We start from the raw sequence: 21,457 nt of genomic DNA on the forward strand, positions 1-21,457 counted from the left end.
CAGAAGACTGCACACATGATTAACCTACACAAGTATATAGGTTGTTCTCCTGAGTATACAACATATCCTGGAATGAAGTTACAATTCTGTTGTCCCAGGCAGTTTGGTCAAGGTTTTTGCTGAACACCTTGTTGATCTGATGTAGAATGATGTAGATGGTCCATTTGGTTTCCATTTTGGTTATGGGCTGTGTATTTTAAAAAAAACAGAAGAGAGAAGATTCTTAGTTGTGTTGGGTACTTCACAGTTATTGAGAGAAATAGAAGGTCCCAGAGCACCCCCGGTGACGAATCTGAAGTGAACCAACCCAGGGAAGAGTTCTAGGATTTACTAGGGAGTTAAATGGGAGCTTGGTAAAGAGAAGGCAATGAAGATGACAGGGGAAACGCTTCCTTCAGAAGGACTGGCAAATGAAAGAGCAAGAACTGTGAGACACAGGAACAATAAGCCTATAAAGGAAAAATCATGGGTAGAATCTTGTTGAAGAGCAGTCCAAGGGGTGGGGGCAGGGGAGGAGAGAAGAGAAAAGGAAATCCCCAAAATAATGGTGTGGTGGAAGTCAGGACGATAAAAGACCAACTGTGGCCCATAGATAGCCCAAATAAACTTATCCTGGAAGGCAGAGTATAAATGGAAACCGATCATGCCCCTACTAGCAAGAGGACTATAATAGCATGAACTATAATTGTTTACAGGTTATAATACAATTATTACACTTTTTTTCCAGCTTGACTTAGAAAAAGAGAGATCACAAAATGAAATCATACATAAAATCCAGAAAAGAATGACATTTAGTAGATAGGAAAGACGAAACCTCACAAGATCAACAAAATATGTGCACTCGTTTCTTGATAAAGCCCAGTCATTAGGGCGAAACGGGACCCGTCGATGATTACCATTGCACTGAGCACTTTAGGAGAAACTATTGACTCTATTTCTACTTTGGGCACTTATTTTGTGCAGGCGAACACTTTGACTTACCACCAATCTCAGATAAGTGTTCATCATTTCTATATTGCTAAACAGTTTAGCCTATATTATTGCTGGCTTTAGTTTACATTGATTTAATTACGAAAAAAAAAGTATGAATTTAAAATATAAGAAAACAAATTAAAAATAAAAAAGACAACAAACTTAAAAAATTGCTTGTAGGATAGGATGGAGGTTTTTCGATCAATGATTGAGATTTATCACCATATTATCTTTGGGGTGAACAACAAATGATCCCCAAAAGGTATTACTGAGATCAGTTCCTGGAAACTCTACTACGCGAATGGTTTCTTATTGCTTGTATATAGGATGCAGAAAATCCCGTATGGGGTATGTGGATAAGATGGTTGGAAGTTATTTTTATGAATGTTTACTTCTTGGAAACCGCTTAGAAATAATTTTTTTTTTAAAAAGTTGTTATTGGTAGGGAAAGGTGGGAGGACGGGTATTCTACAGGTCGTTAGTGAGGCCCCACTTGGAGTACTGTGTTCAAATCTGGAAACCATAAATGGCAAAGGATATATGAAGACTTGAAACGGTCCAGAGAAAGGCAATGGAAATGGTATGGGGTTTGAGCCAAAAGGCGTACAAGGAGAGGCTGGAAGTTCTGAATATGTATACTCTAGAGGAGAGGAGGGACAGGGGAGATATGGTACAGACGTTTAAGTACTTAAAAGGTATTATTACAGAATCAAATTTTTCCAGAGAAGGAAATATGGTAAAACTAGAGGGCATAAATTGAGGTTATGGGGCGGTAGACTTAAGAGTAATGTTAGGAAATTCTTTTTCACAGAGAGGGTAGTGGATGCCTGAAATGCCCTCCACAAGGAGGTGCTGAAGAGCAAAACAGTGATGGAATTTAAAAAAAACAAGCAAAGAGGATCTCTCTAATCCGAAAGTGAAGGATATAAATTGAAGAACTAGGGCCAGAACAGAGCAGAATTGCACGATACTGTTGGGACGGGCTGGAGAGGGCTTCAACGGGAACTACAATAATTTGAAATAGTTTGGAACGCCTGGAGTGATCTGGGACAGCAACCCCAGTAGTTGGAACTTAATGGCAGTGTCAGGCAGACTGCTACGGCAGAAATATCAAATTTTACAAAACAGACTGTTGAGTAGACTGAATGGACCACGCTGGTCTTTATGTGCCGTCATTTACTATGTTACTATGTATTAGTTTTTTGAGGAGGGGTAATAGTTGTTCGTTATTGGAGTGTGGGTTTAATAGCACTGAGGTCAAATGTACCTTTTCAACCATGTAACTTTATTGACAATGTCTTAAAACAATAGCAAAATAAATGAAAATATTCCTCTCCTTTGTACATACTCTAACAACACAGTTTAAGACAACAAATTAAAACTGGTAATACAATGCCAAGATAAGGTCTCCTACCTTTAGAACCTTTGTTGGGAACTTGAAGTTCATGATCTCACTCCAACACTGTTGAGGGGAAGGTGAGCGCTGTCAGGAGAAGAGGAAGAGGAAGAGAGTGTCAGTGAATACCAGAAGATATGTGACAAGAAAGATATGCTAATGTACTTTTGTTTCAACTTAAAAGGCGAGGCTGTGCTTGAAACGAAGGGCTCCTTTTACTAAGCTGCCGTAGCGTTTTTAGCGCACGCTAAACCCGCGCTGCGTGGCTAGAACTAACGCCAGCTCAGTGCTGGCGTTAGCGTCTAGCGCACGCGGCAATTCAGAGCGCGCTAAGCGTGTGCTAAAACCGCTATCGCAGCTTAGTAAAAGGAGCCCTAAGTATTAGGGCCGCCTGAATATATGGCTTGCCTCTGCCTAGTTTTCCAAGTTCACTGACACAATCAATCTACTGTCACATCTAACTCTGCGCTGTGCCTAGGGTCCTTTTGGTCTATCCATTAGAGGTGTCAAAACTTCACTGGCTTCCGGTGATTTCTAGGATTCACTTTAAATGTAGCTGCCTAATATTCAAGATCCTACATGGCATTCTTCCTCTCCTAATTCCACTATCCTGGAATTCTTTGAGACCTGACACTACCAGATCCGCCCACATACTCAAACTATTTTTCCCCTCGTTATGTATGCAGGTAAATTAGGGAAATCCTTTTTCTTCAAATTCTCTGAGCTTTGGAATAACCTCCCTGCCCTGCTGCGGAACCTAGGCTCATTCCAATTATTCCGAAAGCATCTGAAAACCTGGCTTTTCTCCAAAATTAAAGCTATCTATTTAAGATGTAAAGCTAGCTATCCTCTTCTTAACCTCTAATTTCTTATTATATCCTTCTCTCATTTATTGAATTACCTGTAAACCGTTTTGAGCTCTATCTTTATGGAGATGATGCGGTAGACAAACTTAAGGTTTAGTTTAGTTTCTCTTCCTCTCTTTTTTCTCCCTCTCTCTCTCTTTTTTTTCTCTCTCTTTGTGTCTCTTTTTTCTCTTTCTCTCTCTCTCTTCCTCTCTTTTTTTCTCTCTCTTCTCTTTTTTTATCTCTTCCTCTCTTTTTTTCTCTCTCTTTTCTCTTTTTTTCTCTCTTTCTCATTCTCATTAAAAGGTGTCATGTATGCAGGTAAATTAGGGAAATCCCTTTTCTTCAAATTCACTGAGCTTTGGAACAACCTCCCTGCCCTGCTGCGGAACCTAGGCTCATTCCAATTATTCCGAAAGCATCTGAAAACCTGGCTTTTCTCCAAAATTAAAGCTATCTATTTAAGATGTAAAGCTAGCTATCCTCTTCTTAACCTCTAATTTCTTATTATATCCTTCTCTCATTTATTGAATTACCTGTAAACCGTTTCGAGCTCTATCTTTATGGAGATGATGCGGTAGACAAACTTAAGGTTTAGTTTAGTTTCTCTTCCTCTCTTTTTTCTCCCTCTCTCTCTCTTTTTTTTCTCTCTCTTTGTGTCTCTTTTTTCTCTTTCTCTCTCTCTCTTCCTCTCTTTTTTTCTCTCTCTTCTCTTTTTTTATCTCTTCCTCTCTTTTTTTCTCTCTCTTCCTCTCTCTTTTCTCTTTTTTTCTCTCTTTCTCATTCTCATTAAAAGGTGTCATGTATGCAGGTAAATTAGGGAAATCCCTTTTCTTCAAATTCACTGAGCTTTGGAACAACCTCCCTGCCCTGCTGCGGAACCTAGGCTCATTCCAATTATTCCGAAAGCATCTGAAAACCTGGCTTTTCTCCAAAATTAAAGCTATCTATTTAAGATGTAAAGCTAGCTATCCTCTTCTTAACCTCTAATTTCTTATTATATCCTTCTCTCATTTATTGAATTACCTGTAAACCGTTTCGAGCTCTATCTTTATGGAGATGATGCGGTAGACAAACTTAAGGTTTAGTTTAGTTTCTCTTCCTCTCTTTTTTCTCCCTCTCTATCTCTTTTTTTTCTCTCTCTTTGTGTCTCTTTTTTCTCTTTCTCTCTCTCTCTTCCTCTCTTTTTTTCTCTCTCTTCTCTTTTTTTATCTCTTCCTCTCTTTTTTTCTCTCTCTTTTCTCTTTTTTTCTCTCTTTCTCATTCTCATTAAAAGGTGTCATGTATGCAGGTAAATTAGGGAAATCCCTTTTCTTCAAATTCTCTGAGCTTTGGAATAACCTCCCTGCCCTGCTGCGGAACCTAGGCTCATTCCAATTATTCCGAAAGCATCTGAAAACCTGGCTTTTCTCCAAAATTAAAGCTATCTATTGAAAATGTAAAGCTAGCTATCCTCTTCTTAACCTCTAATTTCTTATTATGTCCTTCCCTCATTTATTGAATTACCTGTAAACCGTGACGAGCTCTATCTTTATGGAGATGATGCGGTAGACAAACTTAAGGTTTCGTTTAGTTTAGGTATGTTAAACCAGTGGTTCCCAACCCTGTCCTGGAGGACCACCAGGCCAATCGGGTTTTCAGGCTAGCCCAAGTGAATATGCATGGAGCAGATTTGCATGCCTGCCACTTCCATTATATGCAAATCTCTCTCATGCATATTCATTAGGGCTAACCTGAAAACCCGATTGGCCTGGTGGTCCTCCAGGACAGGGTTGGGAACCACTGGTTTAACATACATTAAAGTTTTAACACGTACAAATTGACTTCATGTGCATTGAATAGATTTTGTACGAGGGGGTGCTGAAAAGTTTTAAGCCTACCCAAGAAACAATGATGTGGATACGGTTCAATCAATGATCTGAAACAATGTCAAAGCATAGAATTTTGTTTCTGCAAATTGGTACATAACCAAATAAGATAATACAGTAAAACCTTGGTTTGCGAGCATAATTCGTTCCAAAAACATGCTTGTAATCCAAAACACTCGTATATGAAAGCGAATTTCCCCATAACAAATAATGGAAACTCCACAACCCAAAAATTTTAATACAAAATCCTTTATGTACTTGTATTGCATAACTTTGCTTGTATGTCAAGTTAAAATTTCATAAAACGTTTTGCTTGTTTTGCAAAACACTTGCATACCAAGTTACTTGCAATCCAATGTTTTACTGTACTTTTTTCAGCTACAGTAGCAAAATAACACTCAGAATTTAGGAGAGTTCAGAGGCAAAGAGGGACTTAGAAGCTTGCAGTTCTAGGAAGAGCCAGAGAGAGAGAAAAGGGGGATGGTCTAAGCTTCGTGTTCCATAGATAAAGGGAAGGATAGACAGAGAGAGGGAGAGCCAAGACAGAACCAGAGTGCCAAGCAAAGAGCCAAGAGATAGCTAGATAGAAAGAGAGAGAGAGGGCCAAGACCCCTCTCCTGATAGCTTGATAGAAAAAGAGGGAGATATATGTGTGTTGCAGAGAGCAGGCTTTTATACCTTGGCTCAATATAGAAACCTGTATGCCCCAGTATCTTTCTGTTTAGAATTTGTAAACTGTTTGAAACAATGGTTAATTTAATTGCTAAGGAGGGTGAGATACCTGCAAGCATGGTGATGGGATTAAGTCTCTGGCTTGATCTGTGCACCATTGTCCTAAGCACCCTCTTAATCAGACATTAACACCTTTTAGCTAGTCATGATTCAATCAGGGAAACTTAAAACAGTTTCCCTGCACTAAGGGTCTATCTGCCTTCCCATGCCAGAGTCAGATTGATATAATTTCCCATAGGCCTCTAGGCTGACAGTTGGCTGGTTGGACTGAGAACTTTTCAGCACCCCTTCGTATGTTATAAAAGTTAGCCAAGAAGAGGACAATCAAGTCATTGTGACATCACTGATGAGGTTGGTTCTTATTGGTGGGATGAGGCATTATGACATCACAACCTCAGCTCAGGTTACCAGAGACTGAAACTCTTCACGTTATGAGGGGGGTGCTGAAAAGTTCTCAGCCCGAGCAAGAAGAGAATAACGGGGATATGGTTCAATCAATGATCCGAAACAATGTCAAAACATAGAATTTTGTTTCTGCAAATTGACACTTAACGAAATAAGATAACGCTCTTTTCAGCCACAGGGGCATAATAACGCTCAGTATTTAGGAAGCTGGTTGGTTGGGCTGAGAACTTTTCAGCACTCCCTAGTACCCCCCCTAAATTTTTTGTATGGCATGCCAACAAAAGGTGTGCACATATCATTTATGCTGTCCATCCCTCTAATCCAGTGGTCTCAAACTTGCGGCCCATGGGCCGAATGTGGCCTGGTACTATTTTGAGGCCCTCATTATGTTACCATTGTTCTGGAACATAGCCCGCCTCACTGCTGTAACCTCACGCAAGGGCTTTGCTGCGTCTGTACGCGGTTGTGAGGTGAAGTGGAGAAGACAATTGCGTACAGACGCAGGAAAGCGCTTGCGTGAGGTTACAGCAGTGAGGCGGGCAATGTTCCAGAACGTAAGGTAGCCATGGGAGGCAGTGCAGCTTGTGTGTGTTTACGTAATCTTCTGAACTCTCGCGAAATTCGGCACCTCTCTTGGCGGTGACTGCTTGATGTAAGATGGCGGTTGTGTCCAGTGCTGGAGGAGGTGAGAGCTGAAGGTGGTTGCGGACGCGACCACCAGACACTTAAGGTACAAGTTTTCCAGGCCCAAGTCGGATATTGATTCTCCCCTCTATAAAAAAAATCCTCATGCAAGAGGTGTTCCATCCCCTTTACCATCTTGGCCGCTCTTCTTTGAACCTTTTCTAGCGCCGCTATATCTTTCTTGAGATAAGGAGACCAGAATTGAACGCAATACTCCAGCTGAGGTTGCACCATGGAGCGATACAGGGGCATGATAGCATTCGTAGTCTTGTTAACCATCCCTTTTTTAATAATTCCCAGCATCCTGTTTGCTTTTTTGGCCACTCGTAGAATTCTTATGAGCATCGGAGCATATATCTTACCGGCCCTCAGTAGAAACCTCTACCGCGGTTTTGTAAAAGGAGCCCAGAGTCAGCAAACTTAGTTCCACCCCCACCCCTACCCCCCCTTTTACAAATCTGTGCTAGCGTTTTTAGCCCTGGTCACGGCGATAACAGCTCTGATACGCACTGAATTCCTATGAGCGTCGGAACTGTTACCGCAGCAACCAGCATCAAACGTTAGCGCGGTTTTTTAATACGGGGGGGGGGGAGGGGTTAAGTTTGCAGGGGTTGAAGAGGTTATAAAAACAATTCTTGTAATGCTCCATCGGAAAAAAACCTTACCAGTTTTTCTAGAAGTCCCAGTCCTTTATGAATTATCATGTTTTGCTGTGAAAGCACGATATTACAATCCAACGACGAGACCTGAAAATAGTACAGGCATGTCATCCAAACGACCAGGAAAGTCTTAAAAGCCATCATAGACCCAGTCATGGGAGCTGTAGATAAAAATATATGATACATAAATATATATTTTTTTTAATGTTTGTTACAAGTGTAAGTGTCTGAGTCAAGCACAAGAATTTCTGAATTTTCTTTCATTCACTTTTCTTCTCGGGTACAGCTTATGCGCTTTTCACTAAGAGCGAAGCGTAGTCCATGAAGTTATCAGACTGTGGATTTGAATGTGTTACAAACGCCGGCATTCGATGCTGCTCTTCGACAGACATGAAATGGATTGACACAGTGGAAGGAGCAAATCTGCAGATCTACCAATAGGAATGAGATAGATTTGTCTATTCCATGTCTATTCTTTACCATTCCCTGAAAACCCAACCCATCGAGGACAGGCTGTCAATAGTTCTGCATTAAAGGATTTGGAGAAGGGGTGAAGGTTAAAGGGTCGTGGATTTGATATGCCACCTTTCTGTGGGTACATTCAAAGTGGTTTATATATATGAGGGGCCACTGAAAAGTTCTCAGCCCAACCCACAAGGTCGGGGCGGTCTTCTTCGAGGGCTATACATTTAGTCCAGCGATTTTCCGCTTTTTTTTTTGTTCTGTATTTTTCCGACAGAATGAAAAAAGCGGAAAATCGCTGGACCAAGTGGACCTCAAAGAAGACCGCCCCAACCTTGTGGGCTGGGCTGAGAACTTTTCAGCGGCCCCTCGTACTATCCGCGGGTATATTTAATGCCCCAGTGGGCTCACCATCGAAGCCGCAATCCATCATGCAGACAGTTATCCCTTTCTTGAACCATCTAGAAATAAAGTCTTGGGCAAACACTGTGCTGTTTTAAAAATGTCCCAAATGCATTAACTTACCTGTTTACTGGAAAGCCTGGGCACAGCAAGGTATTTGGTATGTTAGACAACTTTTGAATGATGCTAAACTATGTGATTTTGCCTCCTCACAAGTTAGTAACATAGTAACATAGTAGATGACGGCAGATAAAGACCCGAATGGTCCATCCAGTCTGCCCAACCTGATTCAATTTAAATTTTTAAATTTTTTTCTTAGCTATTTCTGGGCAAGAATCCAAAGCTTTACCCGGTACTGTGCTTGGGTTCCTACTGCCGAAATCTCCGTTAAAACCTAATCCAGCCCATCTACACCTCCTAGTCACTGAAGCCCTCCCCAGCCCATCCCCCACCAAACAGCCATACACAGACACAGACCGTGCAAGTCTGCCCAGTACTGGCCTTAGTTCAATATTTAATATTATTTTCTGATTTGCCCACTATGGGCTTCTTTCACTAGGGTGTGCTAGCGTTTTTACCACGCACTGCACTGCCGCGTGCGCTAACCCCACGCCAAGAACTAACGCCATAGCGCATGCGGCAATACAGCGCGTGCTAAAAACGCTAACGCAGCTTCGTCAAAGGAGCCCTATGTTCTTTCATTGGTTTCAACTGCATCATAGTTTCCTTACATTACAACCCTGTTTTCCTGATATGTATCTACTCGATTGTTTAGCAGAGCTATATCATCTTCGTAATTTGTACGGCCGTACCGCTCCCTTGCGCTAGAAAAATTTACAAGATCGTATTTATTCACAATCAGATGTTTCGTCGACTATAGGGGCTGTTGAAAACAAGCCTAAAAGTTTCTGAAGTCGACTGGCCTAATTTCTGGGGCACATTCTTAGACTACTCACGCTGAGATCAGCGTCGGTGCGCGCCATGCCTAAGATTTCATTGATTTTTAAAATTACCGCGCCCTGAAGCGGTGTTTTGCATACGAAACGCGCATGCCAGCGTTGGTGTTTTCGACTTCTTGGTATAAGCGAAAGTCTTTGCCAGGACTCTACAGATAAGTCTGATAAGAAGTCAGACTATTTAATACTTTTAAATATCTAACAACTTAAAGATTATTAGTTCACAATAAGATTCCTTTGAATAATGTATGAGCCGGTGAAGAAGTGTAGCGGCGTTTCGCTCCATAAGTTTGGTATCTTGCGTATCTTGGAGTGCCGCTTCTGATGGCTCTGGATAACTTTCCAGGGGAATTGTGGGGACTAGATTGCAATATTTTTTTCCTATGAGCGTTGGCGCTAATACCGCCGCGGCCGGAAATTTTTTTTTTAAAAAAGCACGTGTGGATTTGGGGGGGAGGGGGATTTCTTGTTTTTCTATTAAGAATATATAGATGATTGTCGTAAGATATTATTTTCATGTGGTATATATTAGTTGTATATGAATTTGGGAGGGGGGTGGGGGTTAAATCTTCTTGGTGTATGATATTGAAAATTTTTCAAGTGATGTATTATATTTGGTTGATATTTACTGTACATTTGATGTAAGTTTAAAAATGAATAAAGAAATTAAAATAAATAAATAAATAAAAAAAGCCTACTGCGGCTTCGTAAAAGGAAGGGATGGGATAGATTTGTGCGCCACCTAGATTTAGAGCTCCTTTTACGAAGGCGTGTTAGCATTTTAACACGTGTAATAGCGCGCGCTAAACCGCCGGCCGCCCTAGCCGCTACCACCTCCTCTTGGGCAGGCAGTAGTTTTTTGGCTAGCGCAGGAGTTAGCACGTGGTTAAAAGTCGTGCGCGCTAAACGAAAAAGGAGCCCTTAGAGATATAAATTAAGATTTGCTAAATAAATAAATACTGTATTGCACCTAAACCCACCCATCTAATCACCCACCCATCCACATACAGGACCAACAATCATTTTTTGAACAATTAGGAAAGTCTCCTGCACTTTGCTGACTTTTCTGCTTTTGCCACCCAAACCTCAGCATTCTGCAGGAGTCTCCCAACCCCATCAGGCGTACCTGCTTGCAGGAGTCTCTGTCCACATTTTAAAACTCTCCCAGAGAAAGATAGGCATTGCCCATAGAACACTAGAATCTTTCCACACGTTGGTATCTCTTACCTTCTTAAGAAAGCAGCCTGCTGGTAATTCCTGTCCTGTCCAGCCATCTTTCCAGGTTTATATTCTCTTTATTAGCTTACATCACGAAAACAAAAAAAAGCAGTCCTTGGCATCCGTCTCCAGCTGGAGTTTCCTGATCAGTTTCACTTTCCATTTGCAATTGTTTCATGTCTCCTGCTTGTGGTTTCTTTCTATTACATCGAAGTCCTTATTGCCCATCTTAGCTGCTAATTTAAAAAAAAAGGGACACGAAATAGTGATTGTCAAAAGAGAGTGTCATTATGTGGGCATCTGTCCTGGGGGCTGCAAGTTTTTCAGTGCCTGCTTCTTTCTTCCACCCCCATGAACTTCATCCTAGCAGCCCTGGAAAGCGGCTTCTGCCGATGCCTCTGTACCAGGATTTTCATTTTCCAACTAGTGCACACAAAAGTATTCTGTATAGCGAGGCAACCTAACAACAGCTTCTCGTCTCTTGGGCAAGTCATTTAAGCCTCTATTGCCTTAGGTAGAAAAAAGCTTACCTGTTGATAAACACTGACTGTTGCTGGCTAAATTAGACTTGGATATTCAGTGCTAGGCAATGGCATAGAAAGGGAAGCGTCCAGTGCTGGCGTTGCTGCCCCATGCACCCCCCCCCCCACCCCCAATGTACTCCACCAGCACCGCTGCACCCAATACCTCTTCAAATCTTTGCCGGCAGTGCTTGCATCGGCTGCGCCTTCCTTCCATCATCACTTCTGGTCCCACGAACAGGAAGTGACATCAGAAGGAGGGATGAGGCCGATGCAAGCAGGACGCATGACAGCCCACTCACTGCCACCAAAGATTTGAAGAGGTGGGGGCAGGAGTGCTTCTCAGACCCCTCCCATTGCTGGGGGGCAGGGTGTCGTGCCTGGGGCACTCTGCCCCCCCCCCCCAATCTTACTACGACACTGGTGTTGAGCCCTGTTCAAGTATGGTTGATATCCCGTGCAGTACCTACATAGCTAACCAGGCATGGTTAGGAGTGCTTTATGGACCGTCCAACATGCCCAGTTAACTAAGTAAGCACTAGTATTGAATATTGCTGGTACCAACATAACTCCCAGCTGTGCCCCAGCTCCATATCTTTGCCCAGGTACCAAAGTTAGATTGTGAGCCCACCAACACAGATAGAAAAAATTGTGCACCGCCATGAACTTCTCCAAAGATAGGACGGTCTATCAAATGCCAATACACATCTGGACCACACAGCACTAACCAGCATGTGCCAGGGCGGTCAGAGCAGATAACCAGACAGTTCTACTGAATAAGTGCCACTGAATATTGGCTCATAGGAAAGCCAACACAAATTTACCCTCCCTTGTACAAAACCGTGGCGCAGTTTTTAGCGCCGGCCGTGGCGGTAATAGCTCTGATGCTCCTAATGATTTTATGAGCATCGGAGCTGTTCCCGCCGTGGCTGGCGCTAAAACCATGCTACTGTTTCTTTAAAAGGGTGATTAATCAGAGAGAAGCCTCTCCTTCCATTTGAATTGCTTTAAATAGTCACCCTCTTATATTCTAAGCACTCTGGGCACAGGAAAATTCCTGGTGTGGCTGAATGTAATTTGCCTCAAGCTACTACTGAGAAAGGTGTGTGCTAAACCCCCTGTATGTTTACAGATGTGCTGTGTATCGAAAGACCCCTGTCCTCAGCTTGAAGTTCAATGAACTTTGTGCAAATTATTGGGAGAAGGAAAAAAAAATCCCACATTTGTGTAAGCCTGTCTGCTGTGAAACTCAGCGAATGACATGAACACTAACGGTGGCAATATTGTACAAGAAACTAGGTGCAAAGATGGAGGCACTGCAGTGGAGCGCAATTAGTGCCAGTTCAAGTGCAAAAGGCATAGGAGTCTTGGCCAGTGGGTTATTCTCCCCTAGTCGTGAATTTGTGTGGAAGGCATCGTCTACCTTTTTTGGCTCCGCCTCTTCACCCTCACAGATCCTCTAACATTAAACAACTCCATAGTTCCATGACCAAATCAGCACAGTAGTTAGGAACTGTTTTTTGGAAATTTCCAAAGTGTTAGAACCTGCCTCCCTTAACATCCTAATTCACTCATGAATCATATCAAAACTTGACTACTGCAATTCCCTCTATAAAGGCCTATGGTGATCCTTTTCTCAGACAAGTGGTCAAGATTGAACTTAACGAATCTGTAGGACTTGAGGAACATTTCGGGTAACTGTTTGAGGCCTACAATGTTGGACAGCACAGCGGCTGCGTGTTGGAGACCGCCGTGCTAAGCCCGTTCCATAGCACAGCTCAGAAAAAGGATCCCTTATAAACTTAACTATGTGTGAGTGAAAATTATTCCCCCCCCCCCTATTTGTTTTAAATGTACAACTGTAATTTCATGGCAGGTCCCCCAGTCTTTGCATTTTTTTCAAAGATTAAGCAATCAGTTTACCCATTTCGCTGCACTCGGGATTTTATAGACTTCTATTATATCCCTGCTCAGCCATCTCTTCTCCGAGTTGACCAGCCCTAACGTCTTTAAACTTTCACCACAGGATAATCAGTCTATCCCTTCCATTTTAATCATCCCTCTCTGTAAATTTCTGATTCCACTTTATCTTTTTTTGGTTACTAGAATTCTACAAAGTCCTCAATGGGAGGTTGAACCATGGAGGGATAAGGACATGAGAGTCTTTGCTCCTTTACGATTGATTCCTAATGCTCTGTTTGCTTTCTTGGTAACAGCGGGAAATGGACAGGCCTGACTGTCACCCGTTACACCCCCCTTCACTTCACTTGCTACTTGAAACACATCCTTCCTTTAAAATAGTTCTAATAATTATAATGCAACTCTCTTCTTGGGTAAATAGCCACAGCTCGGTTTATTGGCAACCATAACAACTTAAACATAGCTGTAAACAAGCTACCAAAATTAACCTCATAATATTTATAGTTCCTGACCCTGACATGTCAGCAAGGGTCTGGGGGGAGTGGCATGTACCTCCTTGCCCAATTTTCCAGGGTTGCCCGACCCAAAGGCACAGTTTCCAGCCGGAAGAGCCCTCCGAGCTACCACATGACCAGCCACCTCTGGTCACCCAAAAAAGGGGGTGGGCGGGCGGGCAAATCCACCTCCCAGGACCCTTTGGTACCCCACGAACCCCTCATGGTTACACCCCCTCCAATTATTTAAAAATCTTTTGATGGGAATAAGCCTCCGACCAATCCCTTTCCCTGGATATCGAAGAAGTGAATAAGGGGTTAAGAGTTAAATAGCAACCTGAAAAAAGAACCCCCCACCCCTCACCGTGCTACTGCTGTCTACCCCCAGTCTCGATGGGCGACAACGCGGGCCTACCAGCCCCATGTTACCATCGGGCTCATCTTTGCCACTGCACTCTGAGCAGGTTTCAATGCATTGCCCACAATGATGCCTGGATCCTTTTCCTGAACAGTGACTGCTAATATGGAACATAGCATCCGGTAGATTTAATTAGAGTTGTTCCGTCCTATGTGAATCATTTTGCACTTGTCCACGTTGAATGTCATCTGTCACTTGGATATCCAGTTTCCCAAGGTCATAAGAACATAAGAATTGCTATACTGGGACAGACCAAAGGTCCATCAAGTTCAGGATCCTGTTTCCAGCAGTGGCCAACCCAGGTCCCAAGTACGTAGCAGAAACACAAAGAGTAGCGACATTCCAGAGCTGAGATTGTGATGTCATAATGTCTCATTCCACCAATGCCTAAGAGCCAACTTCATCAGTGATGTCACAATGGCTTCACTGTCCTATACTTGGCTCACATAAGAACATAAGAATTGCTGTACTAGGACAGACCAAAAGTCCATCAAGCCCAGGATCCTGTTTTCAACAGTGGCCAACCCAGGCCCCAAGTACTTAGCTAGATCTAGGGTTACCAGACGTCCGGAGGATGTCTGCGCATGCACAGATGCCACGCAATGTCACACACACACGCGCCTGATGTCATTGCGTGACATCCATGCATGCGTGGACTTCCTCCCTGCATGCAAGGAGCAGGCAGCGGGGAGGCGGGGGGGGGGGGGGGAACAGGATTGGAGCATTACAGGGCAGGGATGGGCAGAACTGGGCAGGCATCGGGGCGGGTCTAGGAGTCCAGATTTTCAGATTGCAAAATCTGGCAACCCTAGCTAGAGCCCAAGTAGTAAAACAGATTTTATGCTGCTTATCCTAGGAATCCTAGGAATAGGCGGTGGATTTCCCCAAGCCATCTCAATCATGGCCTATGGAATTCTCTTTTAGGAAATTATCCAAACCTTTTTTAAACCCTGCTAAGCTAACTGATTTCACCACATTCTCCAGCAATGAATTCCAGAGTTTAATTGCACGTTGTGTGAAGAAATATTTTCTCTGGTTTGTTTTAAATCTACTACTTAGTAGCTTCACCGCATGTCCCCTGGTCCTAGTATTTTTGGAAAGAGTGAACAAGCGATTCACATCTACCCTTTCCACGCCACTCATTATTTTATAGACCTCTATCATATCACCCCAGAGCCGTCTCTTCTCCAAGCTGAAGAACCCTAGCTGCTTTAGCCTTTCCTCATAGGGAAGTCGTCCCGTCCCTTTTATCATTTTCTAATTCCGCTACATCTTTATTGAGATATGGCGAACAGAATTGCTGAAAAGTCCTCGGACTAACCAACTTCCTAAATCTGACGTTATTATGCCACTGTAGCTGAAAAGAGTGCTATTTTAGTTTTGCAAAGTGCCAGTTTGCAGACTCTAATAAAATAGACTAAAATAACCTGTTTTCAGCTACAGTGGCAAAATAACGTCAGATTTAGGAAGTTGGTTAGGCCGAGAACTTTTCACCACTCCCTCGAAAACTATCTGGGCCACATGATTTACTGCTCTTCAACATATCGATTTGACCCAGTGCATCCTCCACATTCACTGAGATTTGTTTCAGTTCCTCCAGATTATCACCTTCAAACACCATTTCTGGTATGGGTAATTCCCTTAACTTCCTCAGTAAAGCCTGAAGCAGAGATGTTATGTCTCTCTGCTATGGCTTTGTCCTCCTTGAGTGTCCCCTTATACCCCATGATCATCTAAAAAAAAAAAAAATCCCTATATTCATTCATCTCCCCATCACCACCTCCCTCCTATTTCACTTTAGATTTGTTTATGCCCAACTGCATCTCAGTTACTACTACCAGAACTGTTGAGGAATGCAAAGAACTGCAGAGCGACCTGAACAAACTGAGTGAGTGGGTTACTGCAGATGGGCAGACTGGATGGGCCGTTTGACCTTTATCTGCCATCATGTTTCTATGATCTATTACTGTCATTCTCTCCCATCCATCTGGTATTTACTATTGCAAATGCTATGTGATAGTTTTGGCAATTTCAGATGGGGGTGGAGAAATGTAGTTACTGCAAACACTCCCCACCCCTGCTGCGTCTCTCCAGTTGTTTGCCTTCCTCCCCAGTCCCACCCCCCCTTGCGAGACCATGGAATCCCAGACTGACTGTAGAGAGTGAACAGAGAAAGTGAAAGAGCGCAAGGGGGAAGTGCTACCTCTCCTTTCTCTATAGAAAAAGGCTTTTACTTTCTGAATATGGTGAAATGTCGCCTCAGGCAGCAGATATACAGAGGGAGATTGGTGAAGGCCACCAGGCAGGTAGAGCTTATAATTCCCCTTCCCCCAACACATATCCCATGGCTGCCTGGGTTCGATGTAGTTGTGGCACTGGCCTCAATGCCTGCATCCCAGATATCTGAAGGCTTTTTATGCTCCTATATTTTGAGTAAAGATTTATGCACTCAGCCCCAGTGGCATAGTAAAGGGGTGGGAGAACGTACCACCCCGGTCACCATCTTGGTTGGGGGGACAGCACCCCCTCCACCTCCCCACGCCATGCTCGCCCCCTCCCTTCCCGCCCCGTACCTCTTTAAATCTTTGCCAATGCGGGCACCTACTCTGGCCTGGCTCCCTCTGAAATCACTTCCAGGTCACGGGGGCCAGGAAGTGACATCAGAGGGAAAGCCAACACCGGCGCAACCAGTTGCCAGAGAAGCGCTCGCGCTGGTGAAGATCTAAAGGGATGCAGGGGTGGGAAAGGAGGGTGCAAGAGTGGTGCGGGGGTGCAGAAGGGCTGGGGAGGATGCAGAAGGAGTGGGGGTGGGGTGGGGAGAAGGGCACAGGGAGGGCACCACCACCCTGGACACCTCCTACCTTCACTACACCACTGCTCAGCGTACTTAAAGCACACTTAAAAACATTCTTGTTCCAAGACGCCTTTGGATAAAAACTGTTCTTTTAAGGACAAAACTAAAAGAAAATTGTTATCATCCCATTCCTACTGTATTTTCCCTTTTACGTTACACTTTTCTATAATAATTGTAGTTCTTCCCCACTACCCTATTGTTTGAAGTAGGTCCATACATTTTATCTGTGATTTTACATAGATTTTGATGTTATTTAGTACCCCAAATTTTTACGTGCTTTTTTGTAATTTTATATTGTAAACCGCTTAGAAACCTGAATAAGCGGTTTAAAAAATCTTTTAATAAACTTGAACTTGAAAGAGGACAATTTAGGAGCATAACTCTCAAACGGGTCCCCTTACAAAGCTGTACTCAAACTGACCCCCTCTTTTACTAAGGTGCATTAGGAGCATGAATCCTTTGAAAATCTGGCTCATACGTTGCTTTTTTTCATTCATAAGTAAGCTACATGCTAAAATATATCCTAATATAAACAGTGCCTGTAACACCATGTTGTAACAGAACGATAATAAACGTTTTAAAGTATATAATCCTGACTGTATCAGTACTAGAGAATAAAATAGTTTTGGACTAACGCCACTCTATAAACAACTTGTTTGAATACTGTTTCCTGTGAGTTGGTAGGACACGGTTGATCTAGGGTAGCTACCGAGTGAAGAAAAGGCCGTCTGCCTCCATGAGAGAGGCCAGACGAGGCAGAGGGACAGAAACGTAACCTTCAGAGCTCAGAGCAACGAAACTGCTCTTGTGGAAGGGAAATCTCCCTGCCTGCCATCGAGAGCCACAAGCTCAGGGGAGAGAAGAAACTGCTGGCCAGCACGATGGCAAGGCTCAGAGGGAGAAACTGGATGTGGAGAAAGCAACGGCCCATGTGGCACAGCACCCAGAAGGGCATATATCATCCACAGGCCTGGGGCTATAAATCCTTCCAGGGCAAAACCGGCAATACCCACACAGCCCAGTAAAGTGGAAAAGTTTGCATCTACTGCCAGGAGATAACATAAGAATATAAGCAATGCCTCTGCTGGGTCAGACCTGAGGTCCATCGTGCCCAGCAGTCCGCTCACACGGCGGCCCAACAGGTCCAGGACCTGTGCAGTAATCCTCTATCTATACCCCTCTATCCCCTTTTCCAGCAGGAAATTGTCCAATCCTTTCTTGAACCCCAGTACCGTACTCTGCCCTATTACGTCCTCTGGAAGCGCATTCCAGGTGTCCACCACACGTTGGGTAAAGAAGAACTTCCTAGCATTCATTTTGAATCTGTCCCCTTTCAACTTTTTTGAATGCCGGGCGGGTGCTAAGGGTGGAGACTTTCTGATCAGCATACATGAAACCATAACCATTCAATACACTCTGCAGTTGTCAAATTCTTTTTGATAGAGCAGTTATTGGTATCTGAGTAAGAACGGAAATCTGTTCTGTTTGGATTTGGCTCATTACAGGACACATTCAGAGTAAATATTTGTCTGTTACTAACTGTGTTAATGTTTTGGTGCAACTTAATATGAATTATGTAACCAGAGTAGATTGTAAGCTCTTCCGAGCAGGGACTGTCTATTGTATGTTAAAATGTACAGCGCGGCGGACGCCTTTCAGCGCTATAGAACTAAGAAATAGTAGAAGTAGAATCCTGGAGTTTGCATTGACACAGGTTAGTAAATAAGGCTATAAATGTATTCGCGAAGCAACAGGCGGTCGCAAGTACAGCAGTGGGGTTAGTGCACTCGTTTCTTTGGTTCTCAGTAACATAGTAGATGACGGCAGATAAAGACCCGAATGGTCCATCCAGTCTGCCCAACCTGATTCCATTTAAATTTTTTTCTTCTTAGCTATTTCTGGGCAAGGATCCAAAGCTCTACCCGGTACTGCGCTTGCGCTCTCTCTCTTTTCCTTCCCCACCTTAGTGTTAGGTATGCAATGCTTTCCCACATCGTAATATTCAACAAAATGTTTCTACCATTCTCCTGACTCTGCTGTGCGTTTAATCGTTTGTTTATTCAATTGAATATACTGCCTCCGCCAAAGAGACAGGTATTCGTTTGTGTTTGATGCAAAATGTAGTGTTAAGATTTGTGTTCAATGTGGATAAGTGCAAAGTGATGCATGTCGGGAACAAAAATCTCCTGCACGAATACAGGATGTCCGGGGCAGGTCTTGGAGAGACCTCCCAGGAAAGGGACTTGGGAGCTCTGATCAATAAGTCCATGAAGCCATCTATACAATGCGCTGCGGCGGCGAAAAGGGCGAACAGAATGATCAAGAAGGGGATCACGAACAGATCGGAGAAGGTTCTCATGCCGCTGTACCAGGCCATGGTGCGCCCTCACCTGGAATACTGCGTTCAGCACTGGTCACCGTACATGAAGAAGGACACGGTACTACTCGAAAGGGTCCAGAGAAGAGCGACTAAAATGGTTAAGGGTGTAAGTTCTGCATGGATTTCTGCTGCCAAGGTGCATGACCTTACATTTTTTGGCATTGAAACAGTGTTCTAACCTAGCGTCATTTAGCCAGGTGCTCCACCCGGCTAATTTAGGTGAGCGCCCAGCTATCTTCCTCGATTGACGCGCTTCCCCCCTAGTCAGTGTCTCACCTTTAAAACGCTCAAATGCTAGCTCTGTGAGAAGATCCCCAAGGAGGCGACGGTGATGTGTAAGCAGTGAAGACGTTTTTAATGCGGGCCAGCGAGGTAAGTGCTTCGCTGCTCACATGGAGCATTTATTGTGCTGGTCCCTGTTAAAAACCTGTAAAGCAGCTTGATAAAAGGTGCCCAAAATGATGTCTATCACAAATGAAGGTCCAGAAAATACGTATGCTAAAATGGGAGTAAATAACGAAAACCGAAAAGAACAAATCATATGATGAACAGGAGATGCTAAAATGTGATGTGTAAATAGCAAGAAAAGCCATGTGGATATATAGTGAGTGTAAGTCAATACAGTAAACACCCATATACACATAGCAAAATAAAAAAAATTCAGCTTATGGATAAATCGTGGGCTATAAATTAAAATAAGCTAATACTGCTGGAAAAATAATGTTCTGTATAACAGATAGGAAATAGTAATATCACCATCTGGTGGAAACAGTAAAAAAAGACAAAGAATATGAATGTGCTGCAAAGTAAAAGATTCAATTACAATGGTGCCATCTGGTGAACAAGTAAAAAAAGGCAATGAATGGACTAGCTCCCTGCGCTAAAAACTACGATAGCAGTTTGGATAGAATAGTTTATCACATGGACAAATTATGATGTAAACAACTTGATAGGCATTGCAATCGGATGAATGATGTATATTGAAACCTTTATTAGTATGTGGATTTGTGAAGGAATCAATGCATACCACATGTTTGCAGACAGAGCAGCAACTGCAGGCTCATTGGCCAGTGTGTGCAGGTAGCTGAGTGTCTGAGCCAGTGGATCTGTGTGCCCCACTTATAAACATCATATCAGTATCGCTGCAAGATTATTAAAATATTTTGTATGAACGTTTTTCACATCATCTCTGCAGTTTTCTTTTTTGTTCAGCGTTTTCCACACCAACACCTATACATGTCATGATCAAGGTACCACCTTTGTTAGTGCTTTCCAGCGCTGCTTAATAAGATTGGTACAGGCCATCTCTACAGTAATATCCTTAATGAGTAGTACACAGAAATTGAACAAATGCGTTTATGTTTATTGAAGATTTAATATGCTGCTCCTGCATTTTATTGACCTAAGCGGTTTACAATGTAGCAAACTAAAATGAAATTAGGTACTTGAGAAAAACTACCCTATGTGTCCCGAAGGCTCACCATCTAGGTAAAGTACCTGATTAAAATAATGTGTAAAACATTTCCAAGATCAAAAATCAAAGAAGTAGAAAATAGAACTCATGAAAGAAGTTAAAAAATAACATGAAACCTAAGTCTCCGAGACGGCTTGATAGTAAGTTCAATTTGCAGAACCCAAGGACCAGGAACCACACCAATGAAGAGCACAGGCCAAGGCGCCGCTGACAGCAGACTCCTGAAGTGAAGTCCAATGTGTCCAACCACGCAGCTGCAGGAGGGCATCAAGGCGAGGCAGCGCTGCATCCGGCGTACAATGTACCATCTCATTCATCGATGAAGAGCTTCTGCGTTTCCAATCTGCGCTGACTTTTCCTAGCTTGGGGGCCGCAGGTTGCCCTTCCCTAAAAGCCTAAAGCCAAGGCTGAAGTTATGAAAGAAAATGTCCAGTTTATTTACAGGGGATGCCATTCCCCACCCCCGTTTCCATGTGCTCTCAGGACTCCTCGGGCTTGTCGAGGGGCGGCCCGCAGGGCTGCAGCATCTTCTCCATGAGGTTGAAGCGCACCCGGGCCTTGCTCTCGTTCTCGGCCACGGCGAAGTAGTTGAGCAGGTCGAAGTGGCCCATGTAGGAGCAGTAGGAGTCCCGGTGCTGGTTCACCAGCCACTCCCACTTGGTGGTATCGGCGTGGCCCGTGCCGATGTACTTGGACTGCAGGTGCTCCAGCTGGCTGTGGATGGTGTAACGGTCCGTCATGGCGAAGGCCGCGCGGCGGGGGGGTTTTCAATGTCTCCTCACAACCGCTTCGCGCTC

At 43.5% G+C, this 21,457-nt stretch overlaps 1 protein-coding gene across 1 annotated transcript; it reads right to left on the reverse strand.

Moving 5' to 3' along the window:
- Positions 1-20,528: 20,528 nt before the first annotated feature.
- SF3B5 (splicing factor 3b subunit 5) lies at positions 20,529-21,447 on the reverse strand. Its single transcript, XM_033918228.1, has one exon. It carries the CDS (start codon positions 21,398-21,400, stop codon positions 21,140-21,142), a length of 261 nt encoding a protein of 86 aa, XP_033774119.1. The 5' UTR covers positions 21,401-21,447; the 3' UTR covers positions 20,529-21,139.
- Between the last annotated feature and the right edge of the window lie 10 nt (positions 21,448-21,457).

Source organism: Geotrypetes seraphini, chromosome 13 (assembly GCF_902459505.1).
Source record: "Geotrypetes seraphini chromosome 13, aGeoSer1.1, whole genome shotgun sequence".
NCBI lineage: Eukaryota > Metazoa > Chordata > Amphibia > Gymnophiona > Dermophiidae > Geotrypetes > Geotrypetes seraphini.